The sequence below is a fragment of the Engystomops pustulosus genome, chromosome 1 (genome assembly GCF_040894005.1).
Source record: "Engystomops pustulosus chromosome 1, aEngPut4.maternal, whole genome shotgun sequence".
Classification (NCBI taxonomy): Eukaryota; Metazoa; Chordata; class Amphibia; order Anura; family Leptodactylidae; genus Engystomops; species Engystomops pustulosus.
In genome coordinates, this window is record NC_092411.1 from 99,917,936 (window position 1) to 99,938,695 (window position 20,760).

Consider the following 20,760-nt stretch of genomic DNA (forward strand, 5'->3'; position numbering starts at 1 on the left):
CCCAGCTTCATTACATATATGCTGTACCTATGGCACATGTGCAGTGAAACCAGGGTATACTACACAGGCTTCTCTAAATAATATAGGGTGATTTAGGACACTACACTGTCTGTCCATAGTTACATGTGGGTGGTTTAGTGTCCCAAATCGCTCTGACAGGTTCCCTTTAACCCGTCAACGACATTGGACTTAGTAGTACGGCATGGGCAGCAGTGACTTGCCGACCCATGCCGTACTATTATGTCCAGCTTCTGGCACCAGCTCCTCAATGGAATCAGTGTCAGAAGCTGCCAGTGTCAGCTGTGTATTAAAGCTGACACCCGCCTGTAACACCCATGATCAGAGATTCTTCCAATCGTAGGTATTAACCCCTTACACGTGCAAAATGCTTCTGAAAAGGATCGCTCCCGCTTCCCAGGTGGGTTCCGATCCTCCGATAGCAGCCCCAGGGTCCGGCGAGTGCCACGGGGAAGCGGGATGTCTTCAGTAGGTTGTGCACTCCCTCCACCATGCTTAGTGTGTTATATAATACAGTGCAATACATCCATATTTTAATGTAGATTACCTTTGTGTCCAAAGCCCGGTGTGGATCTTAAGTAAAGGGTATTAGCAAATGGTACATATAACCCAGGTATGGGAATACAAGTCTTTTATTGTTATATATTGACAAACAGGCTTAAAATTGTGTATGTAATCATAAAAACACCAAGCACCTGGCCCAGCCTAGGTTTCACCTCTTAAGGCTTCTGCCCCAGAAGAAGATCTGTGATCTGAACAATATGCTTGTCCCCTTTATATAAGATCCACGCCAGGTGGATTGATGCCAGTGGTGGTGCTAAGGGTCTTCCATTCCTGACATTTCTTTAACCGTACAGAACAGTTCATTTGATAGGGCGCTGAGCAATGACTTTGTTTTATTATATATTTTGAGCATTTGTAAGAGCGTGTTTCTCCAGCTAACTCCAATCTCTCTTGGAATTAAGCCTTTGAAAGACTATGTGCCATAAGTCTTGGAGTGTTTCAGGCTATTGGAAGCACTTGTAATTGTTAAATAAAAAATAACTGTTCATATAACATATTCCCAGGAGGCTCTTTCTTTTCTTTTAGAGGAACAGCTATAAAAACGAAGGTTGTTTTCTTCTATTGATAGTACAATGCTTTGTCAGTTCCACCACTGAGCAAAGAGTAAAGGAAAAAAAGAATACTATTTTTCTCATAAAAGCTGCTAGCTATAGACCTATTTGGGATCAGAAAGGAATGTAGTTGAGCCTCCTTACAATTGGACAATCCACATGCTCTTAATGTACACCCAATCAGTTACATTTATACCAGTTTTATTGTTACATTTATACAGTTTTACACATTTATTTAGGCTATAGTAATACTATTGTGTAAGGAAATTTCCCTAGCATGCTATTATGGCTTTTAAGTAACCACTCAGGAAGTAAGCTATACAGATGTGCTAGCTTCTGCATATGGGAACCCAACCTAGAGGACAGACACTGTGGCTATCTATATATTTTGTCAGCAAGTTAGACACCACAATGACGCATCCAGTACAAATGAGAGGTGGAGGAAATGTGTTATTTGTTACTAATATGTCTCATGTAAGGCTTTGAAGTGATGCATAATACGCTGCCTATACTTTCTTGCAGCTAGCAAAAGTTTTTTTATTTTCTATAGATGTTTTTGTCCATCTTGTACAATTCCACATTGTAAGTGGGTTTCACTTTTGCACTTTTTGCAGAAAATTTCAAAAATGTGTGTTTGTGCCATAATTGGCTTTTTGTGGATGGAGATGTTTCAGAATATTGCCCTTTGCATCTTTTTTATATCAAGTTACTTTATAATGCTCCAGAACAAGACGGTAGCAGGGCACATAGCCGTGGGCAAGAAAGTCCCAATAAAAGTATAGATGGGGCACCTGCCACATAGGCTGAAATGCATAGCCCTAACATCTTTTGCCCTATGGTAGCTGCTATGGCTGCTAAAATGTACACAGTAGGTTAGAACAATAGCCTAGCTGTAAATTCACCTCACAGGAATCCTTCTTGTTCGGGGACATAATTACAGGGGTAGCAGCCATAGCACCTGCTTTGGGGCCCACAATGTGAGGGGCCCCAGCAACTGGGGTATTTGGCATTTAAAATGTGTGGGTATGTCTGTATATGGTATTTTATGTATCTGTGTATTTGCCGTGTGTGTATATGCTCTTTATGCTCTTTATGTGTGAGCATATGTGATTTTTATGTTGAATGTTTGTGTATATGATGCATATGGTGTATTTGGTACTGTATGTATGTGTATATATGCTTTATGTATGTATATGTGGTGTGTATACTCTGTGTGACTGTAACTCACATGTGTGAGTATACAAATAAAAATTAACTGCAGAGGCTCCTGGGATGTGTAATAGGCTGGCTGGGCACTGGGAGCCAAGGCTACTCCATGCCCCAGTAGTCTCTGCAGTTCATTTACATATAACTAAAATAATGTTTTTAACAAGTTAGGTTAGGTTCCAGGATTATTAAATTTCAGATTAGGGCAGAGGCAGGCAGGAGGAATCTACCATCACATCTACTTCTGACAGTAGAATCCTTGTGGTTTCTTTGCTTTAAAGGAAACCTACCACTTAAAAGTGGTAGTTTTTCACACAGATACATGGCATGGTCAGGGTGAGCTGGTGCCGGAACATATTTTCATTAGCAGAATAAAGCCAGTATAAAAGATTTGAATGTTGATATAACTTATGTCTCGGCGCACCACACTAGGGCACGGCGCACCATGTGCGCGTCCGTGCATCCGCCGGATTCTGAAGTGCTGGAGAGCCGGTGACGTCACCGAGCTCTCCGGCATACTCGCGCCTGCACAACTTGGCACGGGGAAACAGGCCGTGCTAAATTGCGCAGGCGCGAGTGTGCCGGAGAGCTCTTTTATACTGGCTTTATTCTGTTAATGAAAATATGTTCTGGCATCAGCTCACCCTGAGCTGGTGCCATGTATCTGTGTGAAAAACTACCACTTTTAAGTGGTAGGTTTCCTTTAAGTTAATGGCCTATGTATTGGCAAAGGTTGCATGTAAACTTTTTGGCCATGTTCATATAGGCTGAATTTTTCCAGATTACACTCATATAAATGATAAGTGGTAGATTTCCTTTAAGTTAGTGGCCTATGTATTGGCAAAGGTTGCAGATTACACTCATATAAATAATAAGTGGTAGGTTTCCTTTAAGTTAATGGCCTATGTATTGGCAAAGGTTGCATGTAAACTTTTTGGCCATGTTCATACAGGCTGCATTTTTCCAGATTACACTCATATAAATGAAAATCATTTCAGATTTCATTGTATCACATTGCACCCATTCCATTGCTGAATGTGCATATGGCTTTTATCTGCCCTGGATAAGCCGCTTGAGTCTTGTACTAACTCTCCTGGTGCTAATGATATAGAAAAAAGGGGCAATTATTATACTAAAGCTATTAAAAGCAAATAGAATCTGATAAAGTGCCTTAAGGTTTTCTTGTATCTGAAAATTTGATGTACCCCGCACCAGTTTTATGTTGTAATACTGCAGAACAAAATGCATTGGGCAAAATAATATACCAAAATTAATAATAACAAAAATAAGAAGCCTTCTGATCCTTTGATATTGTTCAATGGGCACCGTTTTAGAGTGCTTCACAGAACGGGAGATCAGATAAGCAAATATACAAAGATGGATGAGGGATAGGTGGCTAAAGAGAAAAGACACAATGAAATGCAGTAGGGCCCATTCTGTTGTGAATCTGAAATCAGGAAAACACAGATCTCCATTGTCTCTGGGTAGTCCTTGCTCGACTGCTGAAATGATAGATGCAGTCAGCCACAGTGTAAAACTGACTGATCCTACCACCCAACCTTTACAAAATGTACTGTAGTTCAGCGGCTGAGATACTGCAACATAGCGCACAACAAATATCCACATACTGAACATTGTTGCAGCCCTCTGAGTGACCTTGGGAATTAGGCCAAGTATATGGCAGCCTATAGGGCCCACTGCTGAGCTGTGTAAAAGGTATACCACTCCACATGGTAAGATCACACACTGCATCAGTGCAGCACAGAGAAGATTGATGGCATAAATCGGTAGACCGAGTGAAATACTGACCTCTGGCCAGATCCCCCATATGACCAATATGTTAACTGTCAGCCCGAGCAACGTGTTCCCAATGTATACACAGCAAAGAACAATTGTAAGTTCTCCAGAGGTAACATTCCATGGAAATGTGTTTCCAGTTGTAATATAATCCTGGATGAGGAAAAGAGGAGGCTGGGTGGTATTCATAGACATCCTTCTGTGGAGGAAAATTATACATCTTAGTACATATCATTAGATATCAGGCAATAACTCACTATTACCGTTTATAAACCATTTATTTAACATACATTGTGAAGCAAAGATCTTGAAAGAATCTTACAGCCAATTCCAAACTGTGTACCAGACAATATACCAATATACTCTTGACTTACATATAATAGGCAAACCAACTTGAAAGGTAATCTTTCAGCAGTTTTGACCATAGTAAGCTCCAGACAGTGTAGGGTGGATAGATCATAACTTATTGTGTGTGATTAATAGTAGAAGGACTGTGAAAATACATTTATATTCCAGGATTGAAGCTGGACTTAGAAAATAAATCCATATTTCACAATCCTGCTGCTACTTTGTGCAACATATACAAAGTTATGGTTACACAGATCTCCAGGGCTGTAAATTATGCATGGACAAAACTGCTGACAGATTCCCAATAATAACAAGTGTAACACACACCAAAAAATAGGCAAGTGTCAGAAAGATTCTCCCACGAATAAAGATCCTAATCTGAGAAAACAGATTGACCATCAGGGATTGTTGTTAAAGTTACTAAGGCATATTCAAATGACTTGGGTTGGGCTTTTATTCATCTATGGACATCAGATTGCTTATAAATATATATATATATATATATATATATATATATATATACATACGGTATATGGAAAAATGTATAAAATTGTTCAATTTTACAACAATTTCTAGGACCCCCTAGTCTTAATCTCACTTTGGATTGCTTATTAAGAGACCTACGGAATATAAAAGTCTTCTTGAAGCATAGACCTCCATACAAGACACACTCAATACATCTGTGATTAAGTCTTTTGTCAACAGCCAAATTACAACTATAAAATACTAGGGGAATAGTCAGTTTCCGACAAATCACGCACATTTTTTGCATAGAATATTCTACAAGATACAAGTCTAAACAAAGTGATATAGCAGCAGTAATAGAAGAAAAGATGATGCTCACCGGTCCTTATTGCACAGGGAATGTCCCAGCTGTGTCAAGATTTGGATGCTTTTGACATATACAAATCAAACATTTTACATATATATAAAAAAAAATCTACTATATTATTCAGAGTACCTGAGCTTGTAGAGATCCTCTGAGTGTGGTTTCTATATGAAGTTTTGTGCAGGTCTGTTGTTCTGATGATACAGTTCATACCTTCCTCTCATTCAAAACTTTGAACATTCATTGTACATGAGACAAGACATTTGGAAGAGCGAAAGTTAGAACATCCCAGTCTATGAGATCATAGCATACATAGTATGATTTGTCATTTAGTTTAGCGCATACACTCTTCATAATCACATGACCAATTTAATTGCCAGAACTAGCATCAGCATCTAGTGCTTGTTTAGATTGACTAGTCTAATTGGGTAAACCTGGCACCAGTGTGTCCTGCTGCTGTGATCAGTTGTACAATATGGGAATAGCAAGCATTGCCATGGGTATGTGTCATGGGTGTCCCGGGCCTTGCTCCGGTCCCCAGCTCCCCTCTCTGCTTCCTTACCTATCCACGCTCTTGCTCCAGATCCAACAGCCCGACATGTGCACCCCTGCCCCCTAGGGCGCGTGCTAGCGCTCGAAGATTTGAAGGGCCAGTGCTGCTGGCCATTCCTAGTAAATTGGATAAAAGCCGGCCTCTCCCAGCATTCCCCGTCAGATCTTTGTGTCTAGTTCCTCTGCAAAAGCTATTTCATGTGCTTTGCTGTATTTCTGAATTCCGCTTGTGAGCCTGGTTTGGTTCTTGACATTGACTCCGTCCTGCCTGTCCTGACCTCCTGCTTTGTTCCTGACGTTGATCCTGTCTCGACCTCCAGCCTGTCCCCAACCACTTCTGCCTCAGTACTTTGTACCATGCCTTGGACACCACCGCGGGTAAAGTGGCGACTGTGGAGCGACCTGGTGATACCTTGCCGCAGCAAGTCCATCCTGCTTTGTGGCAGGCTCTGGTGAAAACCAGGTGCCACTTAGACAAAAAATAGGGCTGAGCCTTAATATAAAGTGGCTGCATCCTGAATAAATTCTTGATTATTCAGATGGTTATGCTGATGTCTGTGATGACACGACTACAGTATGTTAAGGCTAAGCCCTCTCCATAGCCGGTAAGTCTTTGCTGCATATTGCAACAAACACTTACTGGTAACACCCGGCATTGGTGCTACCACCTATCAACGGCATTAACCCGTCCATTGCTGCCAGCGAAGCTGCCAGCAGCTTAAAAAAAATGGCAGCACATGGGTACCGCCATCTTGGCGAAGATTGTTGCTCCCTGTGATGTCAACGGGGGCGGCGATCAGTCACCATGACAGCCTCGGGTCTTCTGTAGACCCGAGGCTCTCTCGTTTTAACCCATTGATTACAATGTGCGATTAGCATGGCAGTATATGGTAGTATCGATCAGACAACCTAGGGTTAAAGTACCCCATGGGGTCTGAAAAATAGTAAAACGAAGTATGAAAAAGTTAGCGCCAGAAAATGGCAAAATTTAAAAAAAAGTTTGTACAAGAGGTTTTAATTCCTGTGAATGTATGAAAAAATTATAAAACCTATACAAATTTGTTATCCCCGTGATCGTACCAACCCAAAAAAAAAAGTGCTAAAAATCCAAAACAAAAATTGATGATTTTGTTTGTGTCCCCCATGAAATAGTTAATAAAATCTCATGAATAAGCTTAAGACCCCCAAAATGAATTATCTATACATTGCATCTCATCCTGTAAATAATAAGCCCTCATATGTTCAACAAAAAAAATTAAAATGTATAGCTTGTACAATGTGACAATACAAATCTGTTGTGAAAGGCACTGCTTTGATCCTATGCTCGGCCGTGCGCCCATACAGCAGTTTACCACCATATATGGGGTATCAGTACAGTCGGGAGAAATTGGGCATCAAACGTTGAAGAACGTTTTATCATTTAATTTATTATGAAACGGTCAGTTTTGGCCTAAATTAATGTATTTTCCAAAAAAATTCTAACGTTTCTAAATCGCACTTCCATATTGTTTTAACCCATGTGAAACACTTAAAGGGTTAATAGACTCAATAGAAGTTGTTTTACATACCTTGAGGGGATAGTTTCTATGGTGGGGTAATTTATGGGGTGATACTATTATTTAGGCCTTACAAAGTCACTTGGAAGCTGAGTTTTCCCTCAAAATGTGAGTTCTGGCAATTTTCATGAAAATGAGAAAAATCGCACCTAAAGTTCTGCACCTCATAACATCCTAGAAAAATGACAGGGCGCATAAAATATCATCCCAACATAAAGCAGACATTCCGTAAATGTTAATTATCAAGCTTTTTGGGTAGTTTTACTTCCTGTCTGGAAAGCAGAACATTTCAAACTTGGAAAATAAAGAATTTTTACAAACTTTTGCAAAATTTTCACTTTTTTTCAGAATGAAACGCAAAACTTATCACTTAAATTTTACAACTAACATGAAGTACAATGTGTCACGAGAAAACATTCTCAAAATCACCTGGATATGTTAAAGCGTTCCAAAGTTATAACCAATTATCGTGAGACGTGTCAGATTTGAAAAATCAAGTCTGGTCATTAAGCTGAAAACTAGTGTCGCTGATAAGGGGTTAAATTAAACTGCGTGGCTGTATATGGAGTACAGTATATATTTAATTCAGGAGTAATTATATGGGGGCCATTATAAATAGATTATGGGAACTGTATAAACAGACATGTATATATATATTATAGAGACAGGTTGGACTTATATCTGTGAACTGCTGTAATTTTGTTAATAACAGTGAATTAGAGAATGTGTTATTTTGTTATCCTGAGTATATTTGAGAAACTTTGTTGGAATACCCCTTTAATATTGTACCCCACACATTTCTAACATTAAATATAATTTCACAATTATTCCAGAACTACAGATACACTTTCCTATATTGCCATCTAGGGGAATTTGCACAGCAGCTCAGTCAACCAAATAATACATACGTTCCTACACAGATATCTAAATAGATATGGATAAATAGAAAAATCTGGTCAACCCCATATTTGATCTTTTGATTGAATGGTAGGTATATATGTAATTACTAATTAGAACATGTTAACTAGAAGTCACTAGTCCAAACTCAAATGTATCTTTTCTATAGCTCTAATCCTATAACACTGAATACCTGGTTATGCTTATAGTATCAGGATAGGGGCTGTTGTTGCTATTGGTAGTTTTAATAACAGAATATACTGTACATTTTGTGTTATTTCTCAAAAGGGAGACAATCCTGAATTGTTTCGCTCTGGCCATTCTTTGTGAGGATTTGGCTCAACTCTAACACCCTTCATGGATTGGCCAATCCATTCTCTAGCAGGAACAGATGGGGCTAAGATTATCAGACCTATAATCCAGAAGAAGTGACACAGAGGAAAAGGATACAGCAAGAAAAGAAGAAGAAGTAATATGGAGGAAATCAAATAGCCTGTAAATAATATTTTATGCGCTGAGCAGGTATGTCCTATAGGATTAGCTAGCTTATATCTTCATATCATACGCCTTAACCCTTGTATGCCATGTTCTCATCTAGTGCTATTAATGCTATGTGTCTTTTGGTTACACAGTTTATGACAGATTGAAGATGTCACTTTTTGATGAGACTTCTTCAGACCTTCCAGTAAAGGACACGGATTGCAGAGCAGCCGTCATTACAGCCATACAAGGTTCTGGATTGTACAATGCTTACTAGTGTTACTATAAATTGACTTTATAGTGTGATTATAAGAACATTGTGATATCTGCTTTACAGATGTAGCAAAAGCAACACACATCCAAAGGTATCCGACTCACAAGGCTCCCAAAATGAAAGGTATGATGTAGAAATATGATCTAGACAATGTATGCCTTATATTTTCAGACAATATTTAATATTTAGATGACTATTGAATTTTAAAAAGTACAGGCAAACCGAGGGTTACATACAGTATAGTTGGGTTTGTACTTAAGTTGAATTTGCATATAAGTCGGATCGGTATATTTTATAATTGTAGATCCAGACCAAAAAAAAAAAAATTCCCATTGACAATTGGATTTTCAAGATTTTTTGCTGTAATGGGACCCAGGATTATCAATAAAGCTTTATTACAGACCCCTTACAGCTGATCATTGCTGCCTGGGACTAAAGTAATATCCAGAGAGCTTCACCAGAGGTCACAGGGGCAGAGGGGTCATCTGTAAGTCGGGTGTCCTTAAGTAGGGGACAGCCTGTAATGCCCTTTCAGTTTTAGTAAATCCTTTTATTTCTAGTAAATAACAATGCCAGAAGATCTTCGCTTAGAACACTTGGTTCTTCTATGTGTGTCCCAACATAGATAAGGCAGAGGGCAGAGACAGAAGGTACTCATACAAACATCAATAACTAGAAGAATAATAATGCGAGCTCTGAGCTTTGATTGGTTACTATAGGCAATGAGTATAGGATGCAGAGATAGGGGGAGATTTATCAGAAGTGGTTGAGGTAAAAGTGATCAAGTTGCCCATGGAAATCAGAAATCAGCTGTAATTTTATAAACAGCTGTGCAAAAATTAAACTGGAGCGCTGATTGATTGCCATGGGCAACTATAGCAGTTCTGCTCTCAGACACTTCTGATAAATCTCTCCATACACAAAGTGACAGTCAGAGACAAAGACAGCCGCTGGAATGAGAATGTCAGAGACACAGACAGTCACTGGAATGAGAGTGGCCGAGTCCGACAGTCACTGGAATGAGAGTGTCCATTACAGACAGTAACTGGAATGAGAGCACCCGAGGCAGAGACAGTCACTGGCATGAGAGCCCCCGAGACAGAGACAGTCACTGGAATGAAAGTGCACGAGATAGAGACAGTCACTGGAATCAAAGTGCCCGAGACAGTTGCTAGAATGAGAGTGCCTGAGATAGACGGATGCTGGAATGAGAGTGCCCGAGACAGACAGTCACTGGAATGAGAGTGCCCAAAGCAGACAGTCACTGGAATGAGAGTGTCCATTACAGACAGTCACTGGAATGAGAGCACCCGAAGCAGAGACAGTCACTGGAATGAGAGCCACCGAGACAGAGACAGTCACTGGAGTGAGACAGTGCCCGAAGCAGACAGTCACAGGAATGAGAGTGTCCGTTACAGACAGTCACTGGAATGAGAGCACCCAAAACAGAGACACCCACTGGAATGAGAGCGCCCGAGGCAGTCACTAGAATGAGAGCACCCGAGACAGTGACAGTCACTGGAATGAGAGCACCTGAGACAGACAGTCACTGGAATGAGAGTACCTGGGACAGACAGTCACTTGAATGATAGTGCCCGAGACAGACAGTCACTCCAATGAGAGTGCCCAAGACAGACAGTGTCTATTGATACATATAAATATTTTGTGTTAACCCATTCTATTTTTCTACAGCTAAGAGCAGTTATTTACTATCCCGGGCAACGCCAGGAGCTACAGCTAGTATTTACTAAAACAAGTCAGGAAAGATGATAGGTCATATTCAAGAGTTATGTAAAAAGCAAACAGCAAATAACAGTGGCGATAAAGAGAATACATGGTGGCCAGTTGCTAAACAGTGTTTATTAACATTTCTCTTTATTTTTTAACTTATTTTTGATTAATCCTAAAGTTTAAAAATAGGCATTGCAAACAAAATGTCATTGAGGCACATTTACGTACCTGTACTGACGCATTCCCCGAAAGTGCATTGTCCGACCGCAATGCACATCTGCCACAATTCACTAAGATTGTGCGCCCGATATCCTGCATGTGTCGCTTCCCCACTAAAGGGTGCGACACAATCCCCAGTTAAAATTAAAGAATAATCCAAGCACTCCTTTGGAATACAGGTGGTCCCCTACTTAAGAACACTCGACTTACATACGACCCATAGTTACAAACTGACCTCTGGATATTGGTAATTTATTGTACTTTAGTCCTAGGCTACAATAATCAGCTGAAACAGTTATTAAATGTGTCTGTAATGAAGATTTAGTGTTAATATTGATTCTTATGACAACCCAACATTTTTAAAATCCAATTGTCACAAAGACAAAAAAAGTTCTGTCTGAGATTACAATGATAAAATATACAGTTCCGACTTACATACAAACTCAACTTAAGAACAAACCTACAGACCCTATCTTGTATGTAACCCCGGGACTGCCTGTATATAATGCCAAGTGAATAGTTTATTTACAAGTAAGCGATCATATTCAAATTAGTAATGTTTCGGCCAAACATAGACCTTTGTCAAACACAGATCGTAGAAGGGAAAAAGTTAGGCTAGCACTGCATGCTCTCAGGTATTGAGACAGCGTGTCAGGGAATAGCGCGCCTGACAATCCCCAGTTAAATACCTATCACAGCCACGCAAAACCTGAAAATGTCAGGTCGAAGGTGCGATCCGAGACCCTTAGTAAATAAGCCCCATTGTATTCCTAAAAATGTATTAGTAAGTCAGGTAAAAACGGTATAATGGAAAAAAAGGCCACAGAATTCATATAGAGTATATCCCCATGTTATCTTGCCACAAATTGATGGAGTGCCATCATATGCCTTGTTCATAGATATGTACCTCATTGTGAGTCATCACACACAAAACCAATGCCTTCAATAAACTCATATATGTATTAATATGTATGGCATCAATATTATTTTTTATTTTGTGTGAGGGTTTTCACAGTACAGTTTTGTTGTGGTTTTGCTGCCATAAAAGTGTTTGTGACATTAGTAACAAAAAATATTAGTAAAGTGTCTGATAAGTAGGAGTCCAAATATTGGGTCCTCTTAACTGCTTCATGTGACTGCAGTAAAGTTTCGCATGCTCTCCTTGTGCTCTATTCACAGGCTGCCAGACACAGCTGTCAGAGAAGTCTCATAAAAGTTTTCATGTTTGCTGGGAGTCCCAGAAGTTAGACTTAACCCCTTTGCTGCAGCACAACCACTTATGGCTGTCTTTTTGCCCCCAATGAACAACATCCCTACTAGTCATTGACAGTATACAGGGGCAAATAGAGGCTAGGACCAGAGTGGCTGGCACAGGAGTGTTTGTCCTAAGAAAGGCCTCATCGGTACCCATCATGGCTGGAAAGTTGAAGCAACAAGAGGGGGATGTTGAGTAACGGGAAAGGTTCCCTGTGGAGCACTCCCAGTGTAGGTGACAAATTCCTGGCAGATTGTAACGAGGGACTCTTGTGATGGTAGCAGCAGTCCTGGGACACACACACAGCAAGCAGAGAGCTTGATAACAACTCACGGCTCCTTTATTAGGAAAAAAAATGTACAGTAACAGGTAACAGCCTGGCTATGAATTCCTTCAGTGGGTTAGCTGGGCTGTATATTGACTGGCTGTAGCAGTAGAAATAGTCCTTAGCCTGCAAGAACTTTGTGGTCAGCTTGGCTGGCAAGTATCTCCAGTGAGCCGGGTCATCTCTGCTGTATTAAAGGGGTATTCCCACTAAGACTATTTTCTTAAATGTACTCAGGATAACAAAATAACACATTCTTTAATTCACTGTTATTAACAAAAATACAGCATTTCTCTATCAGTCCTGGTGTACACAATTTCAATTTCCCCTAGACCCAACCTTGGATCTTCTGAGTATAGGGTCGGGAGACATATTGCTCTTCTCTCTGACGCTTCACTGAGCTGCTCTCTGCCTCTAGCCACCACCCTTGAATTTCAAGACGAGCTCACACACAGACTTCCTGAAGGCAAAAATCAACATTGTGAGGAGAGTAAAGCAGGCAAATAAGATCTTTATCCAGGGGAGGGGAGGGGAGGCATATATTAGAGCTGACAATATGTAATGGCTGTGATGGTAACGCTGAGAATGACATCTGTAATATGCATCTCATGGATCTCTAAATCTCTCATCTCTGATCTGTCTAATCTCTCTTTCTATGTTTCAGATACTAGTGAATATTCAGAAGCTAAAACAAAGTGCATATAAACCTTGTACCCTTATAATCTAACCACAATCTCAGCTCATAGTACTAGAGGAAATATGAAGTGTCTGGTTAGAGAGTCCTCAGCCCACATTTTGCACTGACCAGCCTAGGGAGTGATATGAGCTAAAACAGAAATAAATTGAGTAAATTGTAAAGTAAGGGGTTAAACATGATCTTTATTGTGTAAACATCACTAGGAGGTTGAAATTTGAGAATTTTCTTTTACGTGCAAACCCCTTCAACAGCACAGAATTGAAGCTTGCAGCAATCTGTATGTTCACAGCACAAACTCAAGAGTGAGACCTCCAGACAGAGCATATACGTTTAGGTTTGCTCTGTCTAGACAATCTGGGGTGCCAACAAATCAGCCACCTGCTAAGCCTTGGGAAGGTTACAATTAGAATAAATAAGACACATACAAGTAATGCACATTGTATGTGCTATCCTCGACACTTGGTGGTATTGTTGTTGTGCCATGCAGCCTAGCTAGGGAAGGAAGATGCACTTTTAAAATGCAATTAATGACCCTAAATATCTGGATTACCTGAGTTGGCGAAGCTAATGGGGTGATCCGTCCCACTAGATCCTTGGGGCAAGAATTCCATTAATTAATTTAGTAATGGCCCAATTCCAGGACAATACACATGTAATATCGTGAGTTGTAATGAGATGAGCAGATTCAAACTTCAAGTTTGGCTTCTTCGTATAATGTTTGAACATACTGGTCATCTTCTCTGTGCTGCTTTGTGATACAGTGTATATGAGCTGTAGGGTAGTGTGTGATCACACATGTGCCACCACATCAAATAACAATAGTAAAATCTATCCAGCTTTTTTATAAACTTTCACTTTATACTTTATACTACTTTATACTACAATATGGCGAGGACAATCCTTCTGAAATAAGATCCTATTACATGGCAGGTTTCCCACTTTCTAGTAAAAACTTTTTGGCACTGCCTGTAAAAATCAAAAAAGTTATTTGTATATGCAAGTGAATTTGTGTATGTTTTTTAATGTAGAGAAAGATCTGAAGACCAGACGGAGAATCTCTTTAATATCCCGTGAAGAACTAGAGGACACTTTTCTGCGTCTTCATGAAGAGAATCTACTGCTCAAGGATTATGCTAGGAAACAAGAAGACAAAATTAAAAGGTACAAGGCTCTGTAGAATATTGCATGTCTCCCTTCCCATGATGCTTGAACAGGCCCATTTCTTCCACCGGAAAGGGGAGCGATTGATATTTACTTGGGAACGTGTGCTTGGGCTACCTCTCTATATACTGGGGGCATCTGCTGGGGCCACCTATCTATATACTGGAGACATGTGCTGGGGCCTCCTAGCTATTTAATGAAGACATGTGCTGGAGTTTCCTACTTACATACTGGGGACATGTGCTAGGGCAACTAAGCTATATACTTGATTTGTGCTGGGACCTCGTATCTGTATGCTGGGGACAGTGTGCTTGGGCTACCTAGCTATATACTGGGGGTTGCATGGGTTACCTATCTATTTACATAAATACTGGGGGGCAGTGTGCACTGGTGGGCACAGTATATAGCTAATAAAAAGGGGACAGTATATATAGCTAACAGAGGGGGCACATTTGTACTTCTTTCAGCGATACAAAATAGTAACTATATATTATGTATTTTAAGCTTCCGTTCAAAATATTCATTGTTTTTCTTTAGTTTTCTCCCTGTGATTACTAGCACAGTACTCCCATCTTGAATGGGTGATGCATTAGTGGTATACAGGTGTGATCAATCATATGTGTACAGATGCATCATCACAGGGACCCGGAATTGGACTTGTTATTGTGTTTCTGTATGAAGCTTGGTTCTAGTACTGTACTTAAGTATTGAACTCCATACTGGTGCTGTATTTATGTATTAAGCTGTGTTCTAGTGAAGTAAAGTATATGTAAATTGCTATTATAATAATTCATGGCAGGCACAATATTATAATTTTAAAGACTCATTTAAATGAAAGGGGGGGCACTGTCTATGTTAGAATTAATTCGGGGTGAGCAATGTGTAAGTTAACTTAGTGGGATAGTGCGGCATACACTATTATCCATACATAAATGCATGTCTCTAGTATTTTTCACAAATCTGTTATTTCCTGAGTAGAATGGCCACTAAATTGCTTCGTTTGACTTCGGACCTTGGAAAGCAAGGAGAAAAGAAAGTTCCAGGTGTACGAAGAGATGGAAGAGATTTAGAGGCTGAAGAAATGATTGAGGATTTGCAAGAGCGGGTGAGAGACTTAGAACGTAGAAATGAAGCCCTAAGGCATCGGGTATCTACCTATAAGCAAAGACTACAGTTTCAAAGTGGCTGCCGACACTGTCCCTACAGCACAGTAACAGCTCGGACAGATTCTGGTGTTAGAAAATCCACAGTATTGCCAGAGAAATATAAAAAGGGTAAGTATTGAAGAATGTGGCTCTATGATGATTCAGTTCACAGCTCTACTAGAATATATCTCAAAAATTCTGTGGGTAAACTAGTGTTTTATCATTTCAGGCCTAGTTGTGCAAGGGCCAGATATCGGACATCCGCATGCGACTAGTGATTTCTGTGTTGACACACTAAGTGAAGAAGCCAGAGCGGAGATCAAAAGACTGTAAGTAACCTATCAAACCTCCTTTACGTCATATCCCACAGGCAGATGACTTCTCAAGAGCCATACAATAGAATTTTCATGACTTATACATGCAGACTTAAGGTCAACATCCCATAGGCTCAACACTAAATACGAATAAAGAATATATGAAGACTCTTATGTTTCCAGGTTCCAGATCATCGGGAAGCAACACAGTAATGTGGAAGATCGGTCCACATCCTTATTTAAGAACATGGTTACCAATAAATCAAAGGAACTAGGAACAGAGATGATACTAGCCCTGCAACAAATGCAGCAAGTAGAAGACCAAAGGTGAGCTAGACCAACACTTTTATGGCCTATATATTGTGACTATATTATAAAATGATCAGGGCTGCATTTGTCATAAGGCACTTGAGAGCTTTTGCTTGGGGCATCCAGTAACAATGGAATCATAATAATTGTCAATTGTCATTTAATGGATGTGTGTCCATGCTTAGTGCCTAGGGCAGTGTGACCTCTAAGTATGGCCCCGTGGATGGTTATATAAATGAATGATACAACATATTCTACATTACCATTTGTAACCCAGGGGCATAGCTGTGGGGGCATTCATAGCACATGTCCCATGTGATAGTAGCTTATATATATATATTCAGATACAGTGTCCGGGCAGTGAAAATTGGCCCTAGGTGAAGAATAACCTAGTTACAGTTTATATTGCACTTTCTTTTAATAACCGTAATTGACAGCACTTGAGAAACGTTAAGCAATATTAAGCACAATCCATTTTTCTTAATTTCCTTTGGTATGGAATGTTATTTGCAGTGGTTTCTAGTTAACACTGTTCAAAGCCAGGTTAATGTGTGTTGTTAGCAAAAGTAATGAAATAATTCTACTGGTTTGTTTTCAGGACAACTATCCAAGAAAATGTGACAAATATCCGGCTGCAAAAGGAACTCAGAGAGAAGAGCACAAGTCTCTGTGCTCTCCGAGAACAGTTTCAACAGCTCAAAGAGGTAATAGGTGATCTTCAAATCCTAGATGTTCTTCTACCCATGTTTAGCTGTTATATCTTCAGTTGTATAATCCCTAATAATAATAAATATCCAAACTTTTTATTTCATAAATCAATGGTGCATATGATAAAAGTAAACTTTGCAATGTACTCAATTAAAATAATTGTTCTTTTCCACGCCTTATAAAACAGTATCATAGACATAATCCACTTTGCACCCTGATGCAGGACCCGACCTATAAATAGCTTTTGTATTGATAACCAGCTTGCAGTTCCTTAGCAACCAGAGGTGTTTCTTCTATGGCATGGTTGTGATTGTCTGGGGGGACATTTGACTTTGCTGTATAAGAGCAGGGTCAGATGTCCGGACACCATTACAGACAGGAGACAGATCAGGGAAGAGGTTGCTGCTTTTCCTATGGTCACATGGAAAGGCTGCTTTGATTATGGACAGGTGTAAATCTTAAATACTTGCCCTTTTTAGGGCACTGTGAAGCACTGCATCAAGCTACTGAAAGGTTGCTTTGGTTTAGGGCAAGAACTATAATCATTGCCAGCATCATATTAAAGGTACAATCTCTGTACAGTGTGCAGTTTCAGCATCATCCAGCAATATTTTAAAGGTATCCTCTCAATACTATTACAGTATTGGCATCATACAGCAATATCTTAAAGGTGCAGTCCCAGTACAGTTTGCAGTTCTAGCATTATACAGTAATACCTTAAGGGCACAGTCTCGTTACAGTTTTCAGTTACATCATCACAAAGTGTTAAGTTAATACCAGCCTTTGACCTATATGTATAAGCTTTACTTCACACTACCAGTTCTACAAGTATTTGCATCAGTGTTAATTTACACCACTTGTCTTACACCTATCTGCGTTATACAGTACTACATTGTAGAGCCGTTACTTCTGATGTTGCTGGTAGTGATGGAGCTTCAGGGAGAGAATTTGTTCCGTCTCCTCCTGCTCCAAGTTCCTCTGGTGCAAGCGAGTGCCAGGGTATGCAGCGTATTGAAAACAGCAAAGCAGTCTCAGACAAAAGTCATGGAGCGGTAAGTCTGCTGTATATTGACTCTCCTAGCTAGGATTCTGTGGACGTTGAGAGCTACATTTACTTGACCATCTCTTGCATCTCAATCGCCACCATCAGTTACAGCATGTAGTACCAGTAGGCCCAGTCAGCTGCTGGAGGCGGCATCCAGAAACTCTTTTGTATATCTGCCCAGTTCTAATTACAGGTTGCTGATTATTTCAGTCCTCTGACACTTGTTCTCCATTTCCCTTGCCTATTGTTAATGCTTTGCTACTCTGTATTTGTGACCTTTACTATGTTTACTTGACCATCTCTTGCATCTCAAATTTGCACCGTGCTGCCATCTTGGATTAGATCCGCTTCTTTCTGTATTCTTTGTTGTTTTTGTTGCTCTGTATATTGTCATCTTTCCTGTGCACCTATATAGTGTAGTGATTGTCAAGCAAAAGTCCCTGCCAAATAAGGTCTATGAGGCTTGCTAGATAGGTTACAGGGGTTGTGGGTGAGTTTAACGCCTGCAGCCCTTTCTATATGGTGACATATAGAGAGAGACAGAACTAACTTGTTAATGAGGCATCCCACTCACATATACTTGGCCTACCCCAAGAAAGAATTATATTACACTATACTTATACTTTATTTCTTTTTGGAAGACCAAGAAAGGTAGCTTTCACTATTCTGGTATCTCATGGACTCTTCAGATATGTCATGGCAACTAAAGATTTTTACATCAAAATCTGCCCTCCAAATCGCAATGTTGCCCTTCACTTCTGGGTCCCCCTGTTTGTCCAAACAGAAGGTTACACAACACATTCTTAGATGCATTTCCTCCTTTTATTCTGTGTAAGTTTTGCAGTAAGTTTGTGTAAATTTTAGAGTTAAACGATCATATTAATGGCATAAATTGAAAATTCCAAATAGAACCTCCATCCTACATGCTGTTGAAAAGTGATGTTTTTAAAATTTATTTGTGGGGGATTTCTATTATTAGCAATTTGAAAGAGACCATAGCAATAAAATAAAATATAATCTAAAAATACTTTATTCTGAAATATTCTCAAAAAACGCTCTTCAATTAGTACCGTAATCTTTTAACCCCTTAACGGGGGAGTGTATGAAGAGGGCTCACGGGCTGAGTCCTCTTCATACAAAGGTGGGGTTTTTTGCATATTGCAGAAAACCCCCACTGCTCATAACCGCGGTCGGTGCTTGCATTTAATCGCCGGCGGCATTTAAAAGACGGTGGGCGCCGCCATCTTTGTTACGATCGCCGCGCCCCCGAACGTCATCGGGGCGTGGTGATCGGTTGCCATGGTAGCCTTGGGTCTTCGTTTGACCCGAGGATACATGGCTTCTGCATATCCATTACAATGAGCCTGTGGCTCATTGTAATGAATCATGTGCAAAAATGCCATATATTGCAATACAGAAGTATTGCAGTATATGGTATGAACGATCTGACCATCTAGGGTTAATGTACCCTAGATGGTCTAAAAAATAGTGAAAAAAAGAGAAAAAAAAGTTTAAAAAAAAAAAAAAAAAATATATTAAAAGTTCAAATCACCCCCCTTTCCCTAGAACGGATATAAAATATAATAAACAGTAAAAATCACAAACATATTAGGTATCGCCGTGTCCCAAAATGCCCGATCTATCAAAATATAAAAACGGTTACGGCCGGTGGTGACCTCCCAGGCAGGAAATGGCGCCCAAATGTCCGAAATGCGACTTTTACACCTTTTTACATCACATAAAAAATGAAATAAAAAATGATTAAAATGTCGCACAGACCTCAAAATGGTAGCAATGAAAACGTCGCATCATTTCGCAAAAAATGACACCTTACACATCTCCATGCACCAAAGTATGAAAAAGTTATTAGCGTCAGAAGATGGCAAAATTTTTTTTTTCTTTTTTGTACACATTCGTTTAATTTTTGAAAATGTATTAAAACACAATAAAACCTATATAAATTTGGTATCACCGCGATCGCACCAAACCAAAGAATAAAGCTGAGGTGTTATTTTGAGTGCACAGTCAAAGTCGAAAAAACTGAGCCCACAAGAACGTGCGTTTTTTTTTCAATTTTTCCACATTTGGATTTTTTTTTTCTGCTTCGCAGTACACGGCATGTTAAAATAAATAACATTATGGGAAAGTAAAATTTGTTACGCACAAAATAAGCCCTCACACAGGTCTGTACACGTAAAAATGAAAAAGTTATGGATTTTTGAAGTTGGAGAGTGAGAAATGAGCGGAAAAACCCTGCGTCCTTAAGGGGTTAAGCATTGTAAAAAACGATGATAAAACAAGCAGAGATATAGTAAATGCCAGTCACTCACTCAGGTAATCTTTTTGAAAAGCAGAACATTTAAAATTTTGAAAATGGCAAAATGTTCCACTTTGTTTCCCAAAATACCATTTTTCATAAATAAATTCAAAACATATCAACAAAAATTTACCTCTTACATAAATTACAACATCATGAGAAAACAAATTCAAAATCACCTTGGTAAGTTAAAACATTCCAAAGTTATTACTGGATGAAGTGACACTTTTTTGAAAAATGGTCATCGAGGCACAAATTAGTCTGGTCACTTAGGTGTTAAATGTAGCCTTAGCCATAGTTGCTCTGATGTTTAGTCGCATTCACATGTACAGACATATATATGGTGTCCAAGAAATTTAGAAGAAAATTATATTTTTTAATGACAGTCACTGCACCATCTTAGTTACGGTAAAACTAGATTGTAGCTTTTTATGGATTTAACCTATTAAAAATTCAGTTATT

General features: G+C 39.5%; 2 protein-coding genes across 3 annotated transcripts in view; one reads left to right on the plus strand and one right to left on the minus strand.

Moving 5' to 3' along the window:
* Positions 1-3,348: 3,348 nt before the first annotated feature.
* Positions 3,349-4,331, minus strand: LOC140079813 (uncharacterized). Its single transcript, XM_072126118.1, has one exon. It carries the CDS (start codon positions 4,329-4,331, stop codon positions 3,390-3,392), a length of 942 nt encoding a protein of 313 aa, XP_071982219.1. The 3' UTR covers positions 3,349-3,389.
* A 4,621-nt stretch (positions 4,332-8,952) lies between these two features.
* RPGRIP1 (RPGR interacting protein 1) overlaps positions 8,953-20,760 on the plus strand; it is a 32,076-nt gene continuing 20,268 nt past the window's right edge. For both annotated transcript variants that reach the window (XM_072149960.1, XM_072149968.1), the window contains exons 1-7: positions 8,953-9,049; positions 9,136-9,195; positions 14,328-14,460; positions 15,439-15,734; positions 15,835-15,934; positions 16,103-16,246; positions 16,827-16,932. In XM_072149960.1, coding sequence (XP_072006061.1) covers positions 8,968-9,049; positions 9,136-9,195; positions 14,328-14,460; positions 15,439-15,734; positions 15,835-15,934; positions 16,103-16,246; positions 16,827-16,932 — 921 coding nt within the window. In that variant the 5' untranslated portion in view covers positions 8,953-8,967. The remainder of the gene's footprint in view (positions 9,050-9,135; positions 9,196-14,327; positions 14,461-15,438; positions 15,735-15,834; positions 15,935-16,102; positions 16,247-16,826; positions 16,933-20,760) is intronic.

Excerpts from the sequence above, each read along its gene's own strand:
- LOC140079813 (XM_072126118.1), bottom strand. The coding sequence starts at position 4,331 with ATGTCTATGAATACCACCCAGCCTCCTCTTTTCCTCATCCAGGATTAT.